This window comes from Orycteropus afer, unplaced genomic scaffold (assembly GCF_000298275.1).
Source record: "Orycteropus afer afer isolate SDZICR_OR568_19922 unplaced genomic scaffold, OryAfe1.0 scaffold00378, whole genome shotgun sequence".
Classification (NCBI taxonomy): Eukaryota; Metazoa; Chordata; class Mammalia; order Tubulidentata; family Orycteropodidae; genus Orycteropus; species Orycteropus afer.
In genome coordinates this window covers 3,046,642-3,063,219 of record NW_006921965.1, presented here as the reverse complement: position 1 = coordinate 3,063,219, position 16,578 = coordinate 3,046,642, and the positions used below count along the sequence as shown (strand labels likewise).

The 16,578-nt window shown below is 41.9% G+C and overlaps 1 protein-coding gene across 1 annotated transcript in view; it reads right to left on the bottom strand.

Annotated features, from left to right (window-relative positions):
* Positions 1-1,187: 1,187 nt before the first annotated feature.
* The window catches only part of SLC1A3 (solute carrier family 1 member 3), a 111,917-nt gene continuing 96,526 nt past the window's right edge, over positions 1,188-16,578 (bottom strand). The window contains exons 6-9 of the mRNA XM_007953232.2: positions 11,732-11,965; positions 10,790-10,984; positions 3,552-3,686; positions 1,188-1,392 (exon numbers count right to left, since the gene is read on the bottom strand). Of these exons, the coding sequence (XP_007951423.1) occupies positions 1,188-1,392; positions 3,552-3,686; positions 10,790-10,984; positions 11,732-11,965 (769 nt within the window). The remainder of the gene's footprint in view (positions 1,393-3,551; positions 3,687-10,789; positions 10,985-11,731; positions 11,966-16,578) is intronic.

Below are 16,578 nucleotides of genomic sequence, written 5' to 3'. Positions count from 1 at the left end.
AAAAAAGAAAGTAATTTTTTAATTATTTCCTAAAGAAGACCTATAATATTGGTGCTCTAAGACCCTCTCTTTATAATATGCTCCATTCTTTCCTAGCTGGCTCTTTAGTGTTCCAGAGTAAAACCACGAGCACCCCACTAGTTGCTAGTCTTACATTTTATTTTCTAAAAGTCTATTGTCAGTTGAGGAGTGGTGGGCAACTTCCTTCCCAGAGCCATCCCTTCAGTTTAGGAAGTGTTGGAAAGAAGTGCATACTTCCTCTGTTAGGAAGAACTGGGCAGAGTTTTGTGAATAATTCCACTCCTGGAATGGTCTCCTTTCTGGTGACTTGCATAACCGACAGTTTGGACATGGGACCTGGTGAACAACACAGACATCCCACCCCTCGTGAGAAATGTTCTTTCTCAACTAAATATCCTTCCCCCATGTTCCAAGGAATGATACTTGGTCCAGGCTGTATGGATGGAAAATGGAGGGCAGGCTCTTCCATGATGTCATAGAATGTTTGGGCTAAAAGACACCATAAAGGCATCAAGGGAAATCACTTATTTTACAAATGAGGACACTACGGCCTAGAGATGAGAAGTGACTTACTCAAGGCCACATGGAAATTTCACTTAGGCCTCTTCTCATTCTGTGCTAGGTGTGCATGTGTATTGTCCTGCTACTTACAGAATAAGGACACAAGTCGGAAGAGAAAAGGGAAAACACCCTTCTACTGTCCAACTGATCATTGATTGTAGTTTATCAAGTTGTTATATTTTGAGACTAAAACTGAACTGTCTTCTGAAAGATTTTTAAATTCTGAAACTTGATTTAGAAACATGTTTTTGGCCTACTTCTTGTTTGACTCTTTACTTTATAAAAAAAGTCATCACATTTACAGGACTGTGTGCCACATTAATTTGTAAGATCTGATCAAGAATAGTTTTGATCTCAAGTATCTTACTAGGTAAGATTAACATGAAATGATTTAGGATTTTGAAATGTGGGATAAAACCCATACATCTGGCCACTGCAAAATTCTCCTTTCTTTTTGGAGTAATACTTCCAATACTGTCAGAGTAAGGGGTGGAGGGGAAAGTGAGGTAAGGGGCTTGCTGTGAAAAGTGAGTTGTAATGGGATGGAAGCATTGTAACGGTTTTCAAAACGCCTGGTGCTCAAGATAGTATTTCCTTATGTTAGTCTACATCTTGGTTTCACTGTCTACAGGCTTCTCATTTTCGTTTTCCTGGGCAATTAGCTGATAAGGTTTCTTCATTTCATTCTCTTCAATCACTGAGTTACCCATTTCGACATCTTTGTTCTTCAGTTCATGTCGTGACAAGTGTTCCACAATGCCAGCTCCCAGGGAGTCTCCCAGCACGTTGGTGGTGGTACGGAGGCGGTCCCTGCGAGAAGGGCAGGGAGGACGGAAAAATAAAGCTCCTGTGAACATTGCGTGATTTCAGCTTGGGTTATGAATTGGCTGGCTAAGTGTTTAGAGGCATCTCTTAAAATTCAATTTGCAGTAACCATCAATTGCATGATTATGCAATGAACACATACTTTGATAATAAAACCAGTTGCCATGGAGCTGACTGATTCATGTTGACCCAATGGCTGGCAGAGTAGAACTATGCTCCCTATGGGTTTCAATGGCTGACCACCAGGTATCTTCTGAGGCATGTCTGGGTGGACTTGTCTCACCAATCTTTCAGGTAGCAGCTGAATGCATTAACAATTTGCATCACCCAGGAATACCTTCATAATGAAAAAATAAACAAAACCTGTAGCCACTGAATCGATTCAGTGTCATGGCGACTCTGGTTGGTGACTGGCTGCTAACCTAAAGGTTAATGGTTTGAATCTGCCCAATAGCTCTGTGGAAGAAAGGGCTGGGGGTCTGCTGCCATAAAATTACACCCAAGAAAACTCTATGAAGCAGTTCCACTCTGTAACACATTGGATTGCCCTCAATAATAGCAGATATTAAATATCATAAGGACACATGTTACTAATTTTCAGTGGGAAATGACCCTTCTCATTCTTCTTTTATTTAAACCTGCTTTGATACTCTTTCCTACAACTCACCTTCTTTTATATCAGCAGTTCTCAAAGTGTGATCCAGAGACCCCTGAGGGTCCCTAAGGTCAAAACTATTTTCATAATAATCTTAAGATATTATTTACCCCTTTCACTCTCATATTCTCATGAATGTTTAGTGGAGTTTTGCAAAGACAATGTGTGTGATAGATATCACAAGGGCTTTAATGCAGAAGCAGCTAGGAGACTCTAGCTATCTTGTACAAAGCCAGACACTGAAGAGATGTATAATTTCAAATGATGCCATTATTTTCAATTTTTGGTTTAGAAATGGTTTTCATAAAAATGAAAAATTTTCATAAAAATAAAAATGTTAACAGGTAACAAATTTATTATTGTAATCTTTAAATGAATCTTAAAAAGTTAAAAATTTCTTGGTATCCCTAGTTTGGTAAGTTTTGATAGATATAACTCAAATAAATAGACTTTTTGGATCCTCAATCATTTTTAAGTGTTAAGGGGCTCTGATATCAACAACTTTGAAGACCACAGATTTATACTATAAATGTGCTCACGTTAGTTGACATGGACTGTGGGCTGATTGCTTTCCACAGATCATTGCATTTAATCCCTACAGCACTACTAGGAGGTAGATGATATTATCATCCCCATTTTACAGAGGAGTGTAACATGGTGTCCAGTGTCACACAGGGTCAGGATGTAAATACAGATCCAAGGGACTGCAGACTCCATGTTCTCATTGACATCCCACCCTCCCCTCTCACCCACTGTTCCTCGCACACACTTCCAGGCTCACCATGGTGATTAGCTCTAGTGAAGCCAACATATGTTGACTCCAGCGTGAGCTCTATTCTATGCATTCGCTTTGGACATCAGGGGAGAATGTTTTGGAAAGTGGAAGAGAACATGTGAGAGAAAAGAGGCAGAGGACATCAACTAGAAGGATGAGGAAAGAGGATAGGGTCTGAGAGTAGAGGGTATAATTTTCAGAACCCAGAACTAAAAACAGTTCCACTGAAGGACGCTAGCTTTTTTGCCACTGTCTGCATGGTTCCCTCTCTCCCAGCTGGGCTCAGACGGGAACCCCTTGCTGCATTACGCCACTGGAACTGGAAGCACAAATGGGGAAGGCTGGAGGCGGCGTGGGAGGCCTGTCGTTGAGTTCCAGCCATTGCGGGCCTGTGTTGTGCAATCCAGAACTGGTCTCGCTGATTTATGTTGGCTTTGCAGACAGCAGGTTTCCCAGTCTCTGAATGGGTTTATGGAGTGAGAAGTGTAGCAGCCGGATGTGCCCTGCAGGCTGATAGGGAGTGACTATACAGGCGTTGGGAGCTGTCTCCAGATAAGGGCCAGCGAGCAGGAAATGGGGACAATTTAATTACAGGCAAGCTGCCCCTCTTTGCCGAGTTCTGCTTGGCAGACACATCCGGCTGCCTGGAGCCCTGGAATGACAGAAGGGGCCCTGGGACAGTGTGCCAGGGTGCGATCTGCATGTCGTACTCACAGGAACCAGTCCACGGCAATGATGAGCGTGATGTCATCGGTCGGCAGTCCCACAGATGTGAGCACGATGACCATGGTGACCAGGCCTGCCTGAGGAATCCCAGCAGCCCCAATACTGGCCGCTGTGGCTGTGATGCTGTTACAGGGAGCACCAGAACAGAAAACCTTTTAGAAATCTCCCCAGGTAGAGCGGATTCCCTGCAAAACACTCACTGTGCCAAGGGCTAACTTGGCATTTTTAACAGAAGAGGAGGTGCTTTGCAAAAATGCAAATGAGATTTAAAAGAAATCACGGAGCTAATGATCATACTAACTAATATTTATCAAGCACTATGTGTCATCTGATATGCTTATCTCCTTTGATCCTCACAGTAACTGCTCTGATGTTGCTTTTATTATTATACTTGTTATATTTAAAAGGAAAATTTGGTGGTGATTTAATTTTCCATACATCTGAAAGTGTGATGTATCGTTACTAAAAAACCAAACCAAGCTCACTGCCATTGACTCGATTCTGTATAGTTACAATAACAAAGAATTTATTTCTAATAATCCACCTACCCAAGTGGAGGACAGTAAAGATATCTAATTTGTATGACTCAAGTGATCGGATAAAAAAGAAATCAATTAATTCAAAAGTAAAATGACTTCTGAACAAAGTTCTGCAGCATTATAAACACTTTTTCTGGAGGCAGTGTTGACCTGGTTTGTAAGGTACTTAACCTTAACCTTGGCCAAGTCTGGGACTCAGTTTGTTAAATACTTATTTCATAAGGTGTTAGGAGAATGTGAAACAGCTCATAAATAGTAAAGTGTTACACAGATATACAGTTTTGTAAATAAGAAGTCTGTGGTGGAGAGTCCTCATGGTTCTCCCACATGGCTCCCCTTTTCTGGTGCCAGAATTTTCAGTTGCTGTATGGCCACCTAGAATGACAGTTACATTTCCTAGCTTCCTTTGGTGCCTAGACTAAGTTCTAGCTAATGATAGAAGCCCTGGTGGTGCAGTGGTTAGCCAGAAAGGTCTGTGGTTCAAACTCCCTAGCAACTCTGCAGGAAAAAAGACTTGGCAACTCAATGGCATAGTTCTACTCTGTCTTAGGTTGCTATAAGTCAGAATCAACTCAACAGCACACAACAGCAGTGAGACATCATTGGAAGTGATTGAACAACTTGCAGGCTGAGCTACTTCCATTTTCCCTATTGGCTAACATTTGGAGGTAGTGGTGAGCCATTATGGACCACCTGGATGAGGGTGACACCCCAGGGGTGATGAAACCTTACAAAGCCTTGAGAATTTTGTAGAGCAGAGCTGTCATGCATGAAAGAAAAATACATTTACATCTTATTTAAGCCATTGTCACTGTTGTTATTTTTAACTCTGTCATATCGACCTGAACCTTTGTCATTACTCAGGCTTTCTAATTAATGTGCCAAGGTGTACCCAAGAAAAAGTGACAGGTGAGCTGAGATCCTGTTCTCTCAACCCATAGTATAGCTGGACAGAGCCTGGGGCTCCCAGAGAACCCCAAGGCCAGTGACCTTGGCCCTGAGCAACTTCATCTTCTTTACCCCACACACCTATAACCATTATCATTGTCCCATAATGATATCCACCACTCGTCTGTCAGTTTGTTGTACTGTAGTGGCTTGCAAGTTGCTGTGATGCTGGAAGCTATGCCACTGACATTTCAAACACCAGCAGAGTCACCCATGGTGGACAGGTTTCAGCGGAGCTTCAAGACTAAGACAGACTAAGAAGAAAGACATGGCCAGGTACACTTCTTATAAAAATTGGCCACTGAAAACCTTATGAATATCAGGGAAAGATTGTTTTATATAGTGTTGGACGATAAACCCCTCAGGTTAGAAGACACTCAAAATATGACTGGGAAAGAGCTGCCTCCTCCAAAGTAGGGTCAACCTCAATGATGTGGGTGGTATAAAGCTTTCAGGGTCATTGTTTGCTGATGTGGCATGGACCAAAATGAGAAAAAACAGCTGCAAATATCACTAATAATCAGAATGTGGAATGTACAAAGTATGAATCTGAGAAAACTGGAAGTTGCCAAAAATGAAATAGAATGCATAAAGATTGATATTCTAGGCATTAGTGAACTTAAATAGACTGGTATTGGCCATTTGGATTGGACAATCATATGGTCTACTATACTGAGAATGACAAATTAAAAAGGAATGGCATCACACTGATCTCAAAAAGAATATTTCAAGATATATCCTGAAGTAAATGCTGTCAGTAATAGGAGAATATCCATCTTCCTACAAAGAAGACGAGTTAATATGACTATTACTCATATTTACACACCAATCACTGAAGCCAAAGATAAAAAAATTGAAGTCTTTTTTTTTTTTTTTTTACCAATTTCTGCAGTCTGAAATTGCTCAAACATGCAATCAAGATGCATTGATAATTATTGGTGATTGGAATGCAAAATTTGGAAACAAAGAAAAATCGTTAGTTGGAAAGTATGCCTTGGTGATAGAAATGACACTGGGGATTGCATGAAAGAATTTTGCTGGACCAATGACTTATCAATTCCAAATACCTTTTTTCAACAACATAAATGGTGATATACATGTGAACCTTGCCAGGTGGAATCAAATTGACTACATCTGTGGAAAGAAACAGTGGAAAAGTTCGGTATCATCAGTCAGAACAAGGCCAGGGGCCAACTATGGAACAGACCATCAATTGTTCATATGCAAGTTCAAGTTGAAGCTGAAGAAAATCTAAACAAGTCCATGAAAGCCAAAATGTGACCTTGTGTATATCCTACCTGAATTTAGAGACTATCTGAAGAAAAGATTTGACGCATTGAACACCAATGACAGAAGACCAGACTAGTTGTGGGGTGACATCAAGAACATCATACTTGAAAAAAGCAAAAGGTCATTAAAAAGACAGGAAAGGAAGAAAAGACCAAAATGGATGTCAGAAGAGACCCTGAAACTTGCTCTTGGAGAGCAGCTAAAGTAAATGGAAGAAATGATGAAGTAAAAAAGCTGAACAGATTTCAAGGGACATCTTAAGAACACAAAATAAAGTATTATAATGAAATGTGAAAAGATCTGGAGTTAGAATATCAAAAGGAAAGAACCTACTTGCATTTCTCAAGCTGAAAGAACTGAAGAAAAAAATCAAGACTTGAATTGCAATATTGAAAGATTCTATGGGCAAAATATCGAACTATATAGGAAGTATCAAAAGAAGATGGAAAGAACGTATAGAATCGCTGCACCAAAAAGAATTGGTCAACATTTAACTATTTCAAGAGGTAGTATATGATTAAGAACCAGTTGTATTGAGGAAAGAAGTCCAAGCTTCACTGAAAGAATTGGTGGAAAACAAGGCTCCAAGTATTTAAATGGCTGTAACACTGGAGGTGCTCACTTGTTCACACCAAGAAATTTGGAAGACAGCTACCTGCCCAACCAACTGGAAGAGATCCATATTTGTGCCCATTCCAAAGAAAGGTGGAATGTAGAATTATCAAACAATATCACTAATATCACAAGCAAATAAAACTTTGCTGAAAATAATTTAAATATTGTTGCAGCAGTACATAGAGAACTTCCAGAAATGCAAGCTGGGTTCAGAAGAGGATGTGGAATGAGGTCAGATGGTGATGTCAGATGGATCTTGGCTGAAAGCAAAGAATACCAGAAAGACATTCACTTACATGTTATTGACTAGACAAAGGCATTTGGCTGGGTGGATAATAACAAATTATGTGTAACATTGTGAAGAATGGGAATTCCAGAACACTATGAGACCTGTACATAGACCAAGAGGCCTTCAAAGAAAACAAGGGGATACTGCATGGTTTAAAATCAGGAAAGATGTGTGTTGTGGTTGTATCTTTTTACGACACTGGTGGCGTAGTGCCAAAGGCATTTGACTGGCAGTTCAAACCTACCAGTCACTCCTCAGAAGGAAGATTGGGCAATCTATTTACGTACAGATTCTGCCTCAGAAACCTAAGGAAGGGTCGCTATGAGTCGAATCGACTTGATGTCAGTGAGTTTGGTTTTTGGTTTTATTCAAACTGTAAGGAGCTCCAGTGGCATAGTGTCTAAGGCATTTGACTGCTAACCAGAAGGTTGGCGGTTCAAACCCACCAGCCAGTCCATGGAAGGAAGACTGGGCAATCTACTTCTGTAAAGATTTATTGCCTTGGAAACCCAAAAGGGGTTGCTATGAGTCGGAATTCATTCGATGGCAGTGAGTTTGGTTTTGAGTTATTCAATCTGTATGCTGAGAAAATAATCTAAGAAGGTGGATTATATAAAGAAGAATGTGACATCAGGATTGGAGGAATACTCATTAACAGCCCTGTGATACAAAGATGACACAAACTTGTTTGCTGAAAGTGAAGAAGACTTGAAATACTTACTCATCAAGATCAGAGATGATAGCCTTTAGTATGGATTGTAGCTCAACGTAAATGAAACAAAAATCCTCACAAATGGACCAACAAGCAGTATTGTACTAAATGGAGAAAATTGAAGCTGTCAAAGATTTCATTTTCTTTGGATTCACAGCCAACTTATGGAAGTAGCAGTCAAGAGAGCAAATGAAGTATTGCATTGGGCAAATCTGCTGCAAAAAACCGCTTGAAAGTGTTAAAGAGCAAAGGTGTCGTGTTGAGGATTAAGATGCACCTGACCCAAGCCACAGTTATTTTCAGTCGCCTCATGTGCATGTGAAAGCTGGACAATGAATAAGGAAGAGCTAAGAATAATTGATGCATTTGAGCTGTGGTGTTGGCAAAAAATACTGAATGCACCATGGACTATTAGAAGAACAAACATATCTGTCCTGGAGGAAGTACATCTGGAATGCTCCATAGAAGTGGGAATGGCCAGACTTCCTGTCTAGTACTTGGGTCAGAAGAGACGAATGTCTAGAGAAAGATAACATGATTGGTAAAGGAGAGGGTGAGTGAAAAAGGTGATGACCCTCAACAGGATGTGCTGACACAGAGGCTGCAGTGATGAGCTCAAGCTTGGGAATGGCTGTGAGGACGGCACAGGACCGGGCCACGTTTCATTCTGTTGTTCACAGGGTCATGATGAGTTGGAGCCAACTTAACGGCACCCAACAACAACATAATGATACAGAGTGTGTATATATTAGCATAAAAATATATACGAAACATACACACATTGTAACATATCTCTAAGCAACATATATATGAACAGAAAAGGTGGAAGGACTGACAGGTACTAAGAGAGACTGAAAAATAGTCTGTAGATGGTGCAAACAGTTCAGACTGCTAACGGGAACACTGGAAGCTCGAGCGCACCCTGAGATACCTCAGAAGGAAGGCCTGGTGATCTTTGAAAAACCAGCCAGTGAAAACCGTGGGGAGCACAGTCTGCTGTAACACACATGGGGTCACCAGGAGTCAGGATCGATTGATTTGAGGGCAACTAGTGGTTGGTTAGGAGCTCTGGTAGCATAGTGCCTAAGGCACTTGACTGCTAACCAGAAGGCTGGCGGTTCAAACCCACCAGCCACTCTTCGGAAGGAAGGTTGGGCAATCTACTTCCGTAGTGATACTGCCTTGGCAACTCAAGGAGGGGTCGCTATGAGTCGGGTCCGACTCGATGGCACATAACAACAACAACAACAACAGTGGTTGGTTGAAAAAACACAGCAACCAAATGCAAACCATAAATCTGGATTTAATCTTAGTTGGTCTGGGAAGGGGAAAAAGGCTATAAAAGCATTTAAGCATTTGAGGGGAAATTTGAATAGAGTCTGGATGTTTGAGAAGTGTGTTTAAGATTCTTACTAGTGAAGTCATGTAGAAGAATTCTTCATAGGAGATGCGTGGTGAACTATGGACAGAGGACAATACACACATGCACATACACTCTGAGAGCGAGAAAGAGAGAGAGGTACTGGCGGGAGAAGGAAAGGAGAAACAAAAATGGCAACATGTTAGAAACTGCTGGATCTAGGTAGGGGATGTCTGTTGTAATACTCTTTCAACTTTTTTATATATTAGACAATTTTCATAATACAATGTTCTGGAACTAAAAAAACGATCTGACTTTTGATTTGTAAAATATATCAGGATCTGATCTAGATTGCAAGGGATTATATTCATATATGCACATGGTTGTGTAGGGCTAGCTCTGGAATGATGGGAAAGAAATTGGCAAGAACCGGTAGCTGCCCCTGGAGAAGGAAACTAAGAGATGGGGGAAGGTATGGGAGAATAGCCAGCCTTTGTGTCTCATACTTTGGTCACGTTGTCAGAAGGGACCAGTCCCTGGAGAAGGACGTTACGCTTATAAAGTAGAGGGTCAGTGAAAAAGAGGACGACCTTAACAAGATGGAGTGACACATCCTATAAAAACAGGCTCATGCATAGCAATGACTGCGAGGATAGCACAGAACCAGGAAGTGTGCAGTGTCATTCTGTGGTACACAGTGTTGCTACGTATCAGAACTGACTTGATGGCACCTCACAACAACAACAACATGGGAGGGAAAATGATTTTTCACGTGCCATCAAGTTGAGACACATCAAATATAGTAAAAAAAAAAAAAAAAAATTCCACAGAAATCAAACTCTCAACCTACTTTGATAATATGGCTTGTCATCTAAAAATTAATCCAAAAGAATAAGTTAATCCAGTCTTTTTCAAGTAGTTTTATTTTCTAATATCATCAATAAAAGCTAACCTATTTTAATACTTTTTAAAATCAAGTATAATTGAACATGGAGCAGTGTGGACCTAGTTTTTAAAAAGAGAATTATCTATACCCTGTATTTTGCAGCTTTTAAAATGAATGAGCCAGATATATTTGAGGATGGTACATTGATAAGCAAATCCATCAAGTGGCAAATTGTATTCCATTCATTAAAAGAAAAAAGTGAGGGTATGTCTATGTGTAGAAAAAAGTCTTTATACACTGAAGTTAACAGTGGTCACCTATATGGAGATGGGGGTAGAAAGAGATGGGGCCCAGCACATTTCACTTGTGACTTCATATATTTCTATATTATTAGAATACTGTTGTTAACAAGTGTGCACAATGACTAAAAATATCTAAATTATCAAAAAAAAAACTATTTCCCCAAGCCCCACTTCCTGTTTATGTGTGATCCCCTTCCCAATCAGTTTTTTCACCAATCCCCAATCACCAACTTGTTTTTTAAAGTCATTCTTAAGAAAACATTGTGTGGAGCTCTGTTCTCATACCTGATGGTAATAATCTGTCCAAAGTTCAGTTCAAAGTTGTTCACTTGAGCAATGAAAATGGCAGCCAAAGCCTCATAGAGGGCAGTGCCATCCATGTTAATGGTGGCCCCCACAGGGAGCACAAATCTGGTGACACGCTTGTCCACGCCAATGTTCTCCTCCAGGCACTTGAAGGTGATGGGTAGGGTGGCAGAGCTGAGAACAGTGAAACAGGGAATGTCAGCTGACTGTCTTGGTAGTTCCAACCCTGCCTGTGTGTTTGGTCTCCTGGACAGAGTTTCTTCCTCTCCCATGTCCTAACTTAAAGGGAACTGAGTCAGCACTTATAGAAAGAGGGGAGCAGGGTTAGGAACAGTGTGTTCCCCTCATGATACCAATTGGCAGTTCTCCTTCTTTTGGGTTCCTCTGTAAGGCATCACTTGTGATTATAACCCACCACAATAGCCTGTGCCAAGTCACTCTGTCATTTCTTTCTTAGGCAAATACAAATTATAAGAGGGAGATCATAGTGGACAGGAAAGGATTTCCATTTTGTCCCCCCAAAGGGTATATAGCTAGCCATTCCCCTGGATTCAAAGTAGGTCTCAACTGCATCATAAGCCTAAAAGATTACAACCCAAGACAAAACGCTCCCTTCTGCCCATGAGTCCCTGGGTGGTGCTGTTAATGGACTTGGCTGCTAACCAAAAGGCTGGTGGTTCGAGGCACTCAGAGGCTCTTTGGAAGGCAGGCCTGGTGACCTACTTCTAAAAAATCAGCCATTGAAAACCCTGTGAAGCACAGGTCTACTCTGAACACATGGGTCGCCATGAGTTGGAATTGACAGTAACTGATTTGGTTTTTGTACCTCCAGCCAGAGTCCTTCACTTCACTTTACTTTTCAAAGTAAAGTCCCAGATAATTTTACTGCAAGAATAAGCCAAGTGACACCTATATACATACCTTGAGGAGGTTCCCAGAGCTGTGATGAGTGCTTGCAGCAAGCCTCCAATAAAAACCCACGGGTTTTTACGGGTTACCAAGAAGTAGAGGAGTGGCAGGACAATGACCGCGTGAATGAGTAAGCCGACGATGACTGTCACTGTGTACATGGCAAGCTGCCCCCCAATCACTCCCATGTCTTCCATCTCCACAATTTTCCCTGCAATCAGGAAGAGGATGCCGAGAGGGGCGTACCTATGCAGAGGCAAACACATGGCACGATTGGAAGTCTGATCCCCAGCAAGCTACTCACACAAGTTACCAGGTGAGAAGGAAAATCGTCACCGATTTCCAGACTTCTCTGCCCAGGATTTTGTTGCACAGTGGACCCCGTGCACAATGGAAGGCACTGAGCTATCCCAAGATGGGCTGCCGATCGGACTGCTGGGGTCCATACAATTTGCATTATCATTTCTTCTTAGGCTGGCTTCGTCTGCAATCTCCACTGAAACCTGTTCAGCCTCTCAGCTACACACCAGCCTCTGTTGACAGGTGGGGGTGGCTGTACTGAGTACACTGGCCAGGAATTGAACCTGGATCTCCTGTGTGGAAGGGGAGGATTCTACCACTAAACCACCAATGCTCCAAAATACTATTGTTGTTGTTATGTGCCGTGGAGTGGGCCCCGACCCATAGCGACCCCTCCTTGGGTTTCCAAGGCAGTATCACTACGGAAGTAGATTGCCCAACCTTCCTTCTGAGGAGTGGCTGGTTGGTTTGAACTGCCAGCCTTCTGGTTAGCAGGCAAGTGCCTTAGGCAGTATGCTACCAGAGCTTCTAGAATACAATTAGGTCTTCTAAAATCTGTGGATCTCTGCCTGTTTTTTTTTTCTTTTAAATACAAATTTCCCCTGTTTGTCACAGAACTGGAGTTCCTTTCACTCACAATTATTCCAAGACACATTCCCCCCACCTTAAATCTATGATAAAAGGCAGATATAGATACTTCTTCTTTCTTTTTTTCCCCTAGATAATTATCTTTTCAACACACCTGAGTCACTTTTCTGGTCCTCAGATGCCACCCACTGCCCCTACCTCCTGCTCTGGTACAAATACCCTGAAGTGTTGGAGCCCAGACAACCAATATCCCCAAGTCCAAACTCTGAGAAACACTTTGCCCAGCAGAGCCTGACTCCTGAGTTAAGGCAAGTCACAAACAATACCATTTCAGTGCCCTGTATTGCCGTCTTCTTCAAGGACCTCTTTTATTATTCTTTTTCCACATCCACATATTGCTTACAATATAACAGTATTATTCAAATCCATTTTTGGTACTTAAGTAAATTTATTGTAAGACGAAATTTTACATTACAGTGCAAAGGGAAAACTAATTCTGCCTGCCATAAATAGTAGGCAACCATACAACAAATTGAGAGCTATGAAAATTAACAGAGACTACCACAGCCTTATATGTTTTGTTAAGTACTTATTGCTCCCTGCTATCCATTTGTGAACTTCCCCTTGTAGATTCCGGGAATGAACAACTGAGATACAAAGTGACTGGCACATATTGAAACAGTCCTGTTTGCCTAGAGGACCCCCGTCCCACTTTCAATTCCCTTTGCCTGGTATGTTCAGTAAACAGCATCGAAACACTATTACTGAAAACAGAGAAGCCAATCACTCCTAAGGAGAAGGGTCTGCTGGGAAGCTGTAGGACTTACTTTAAACTGAAAAATACAATGTTTCTTTTAAAAAGCCCCTTTAAAACACAGGCCAGGAAATTATAGGAATACCTGTTTGCAGAAATGTAATAACTCAACGTTGAGCGTGCAGGCAAATGTTGCTACATGTGAGGTTCATTCAGTTGGTTTGAATGGGCTTCTTTCATAACAGAGGTGAAAGGTGGAGGCATTTTAATAATATGAAGATAAATGCCCGCTTTCAGCTCCGCCAGGATTTCAATGGAGCCTTCAAACTGGGGGCTCCCGTGGAGACCACATTTGGTTCGGTCTTTGTGCCCAAGTTCATATCCATCTTGTATAAACTTCTGAAAAATGGATTTCTCTGGGCTTTGGCGCCAATAAAGACAAAAGATATTTTTAATCATATTGGTGAGTGAGTGCTTTTCTTAGAAATGGATGCCTTCCTGCTTCAGGTGCCAAGGAGGAGCTGGAGTTAAAATAAAGGATAAAAGAACACCAGCCCCCTGCACGAGGCGTGTAGCCATCAAACGGGACTCTCCCCATTGGGGAGAATCTGCTTTTCCAAGGTCCTTGCTCCTCTTTGGATTTAGTCTTTGCCTTTGTCCCCTGGTTTCAACTTTATTGAGGGAAGTTTTGTTACTAATTGTGGCCTCCTTCCCATGAGTCCTTCAGGCATGCAGCAGAGCCGCCATTTCTGCTTCTTTCTTAAGGTTGAGATGGAATAGGATATTATGGCCTATGGCCCCTGAGAGGCATTGGTAGTGCAGTGGGAGAGTATTTGCCTTCCATGCAGGAGAGCGAGGCTCTTCCCGGCCAAGGAAGTTCATGCATAGCCACCATCTGTCGCTGGAGGATTTATGTTGCTTTGATGGTGAAGCTTCCAGACCAGGAGGAAAGGCCTGGGGACACACATCTGGAAATCAGCCAGTGAAAACTCCACACATTGCAGTAGTCCGATCCATAACCAGTCATGGGGATGGTGCAAAACCGGGGAGGCTTTTTCTCTTTTTTAATTTAATTTTGTCATTGTTGAGCACATAAACAGCAAAACATACACCAATACAACTGTTTCTACATGTAAAACTCAGTGACATTAATTCGATTATTTGAGTTGTTCAACCAACCGTTCTCACCCTTCTTTCCGGAGTTGTTACTCCCTCATTAACATAAAGTCACTGACTCCTAAGATTCTATGGTGTAGTAAATTACATAATATGGCTTTTCTAGCCATAATATTTGTAACTTTCACTTTGCCGTGAGTGACTGAGTAGCTGCTTGTTAAAATCATCCACCTGGAGCAACACAAAGCAATCTCTTGGGAAGTTCGCTCGCTCTCACAGGGGTACAGAATTCTAATGTTGGGATTGGTTACTTTGGCCACTCTGCCAGGCTCCAAAGGAGCCCTCCTAGAGGCAGAAGGGGTCTCTCTGACTGCCAGCTGAGAAAGACATGCTGCTGAGAAAAATGCATTGCTGAGAGAGAGACATGAGAGACACACACTGCTGAGAGAGAGAGAGAGAGAGAGAGAGAGAGAGACGTGCTATGGAGAGAGCCTGAGAGAGACTGTTGGCTGAAAGACGGCCAGCTGAGGGATGGCTGGATGAGAGAGACTGAGCATATTCCTGAATTTGAATTGTAGTCTGTTGCTTCCCTAATAAACTCCATAATTTGTGAGTTCTGTGTGGCCACTGAAGAGAACTATTGAATCCAGCAGAGAAGGGGTGGGTGCTGTGGGAGGAACAGTTGGTGACAAGGTTAGTAAGAGGGTTGGAGGGTGGTGGCACGTCTGGCCTCATGGGAACAGGCCTTGGGCTGCTGATGGTGATTCTATCTTCCTCTTGTGTAGTTAGAAGAGGTCAGAAGATGCCACCTCCTTGCCCCTTTGGCAGGTTCCTATGTAATCTTTCAAGTTGCTGTTGTCAATTTGATCCCATTAGGTAGTTCTTAAAAGAGCGTAATGCTCAAAGTAGATATTTTTTACTAGTTAAGCTAAACTATTGTTTGATTTTAAAGTGAGTTCAGGAGATATTTTTGGTTTGCAGTTTAAACATTATCTCAGGGCAATAGTTTGGGGAGTTCATCCAGCCTCTATGGCTCTAGAAAGTCTGGATTCCATGAAAATTTGAAATTCTGTTCTGCATTTCCTCCCTTTTGATCAGGATTCTTATATAGAATCTTTGACCAAAAATTCAGTTACGGTAGCCAGGTACCATCCAGTTCTAGTCTCATGGCAAAGGTGGCATTGTTCAGGGAGGCAATCAGCCACACATTCTATTAACCTCCTCTGATTGCTGACTTCCCTTCTTCTTCTGTTGCTCCAGGTGGAGAGAGATCAGCTGTTGTGTCTTGGATGGCTGCTTCCAGGTAGCATTTTGTCCCATAGGACCATGAGTTGGTTGCCTACTCAGCAGCAGCTAATAACAACAGGAGTCTCTATATTTGCTTTCCTCCAAGTGGCAACGCTCTTCTCCTGGTCTTTCAGATCTTAGCAAAAATGTCTCTGCCTCGGAGGGCTTTCTGCACCATCCAAGGCATTTCATGCCTATTGCCCTGTCATTTTTCATCACACCACTTGCTGTTTTTTACCCCCATAGTGTTTGTGCCTAATTTAAAGCATACAATTGATTTATTTGTTTATTGTCTCCTTCCAGAAGTACATAAGATCCAGGACATCCTTGTAGATTTTCTAGATTGCTAAATTTCCAGTGCCTGGCACTGTATGCTTGGCACATACTAGACACTCAATAAATATTTATCAAATGAATAAATAGATGTAAAATGGAGGAATGAGGAATGGAATCCGTGAGCACTAGGGTAAATGAGTTGATACTGATACCTTTCAAAAACAAGCAAGTAGTGTAGTGCCTAAGGCACTTGACTGCTAACCAGAAGGCTGGCAGTTCAAACCCATCAGCCACTCCTCAGAGGGAAGGTTGGGCAATCTATTTCCATAGTGATACTGCCTCAGAAACCCAAGGAGGGGTCGCTATGAGTCAGGTCTGACTCGACAGCACATAACAACAACAACAACAACGTTACTAAGCATTTTCCCATGCTTTCCAGATAAGATCATTGCAACTGCCCATCTTGCCCTTCAGCCTGGTGGCATCTTCCTCAATACAGAACATGAGGGGGTAGCAATAAGTATCTTGTCTATAGCGC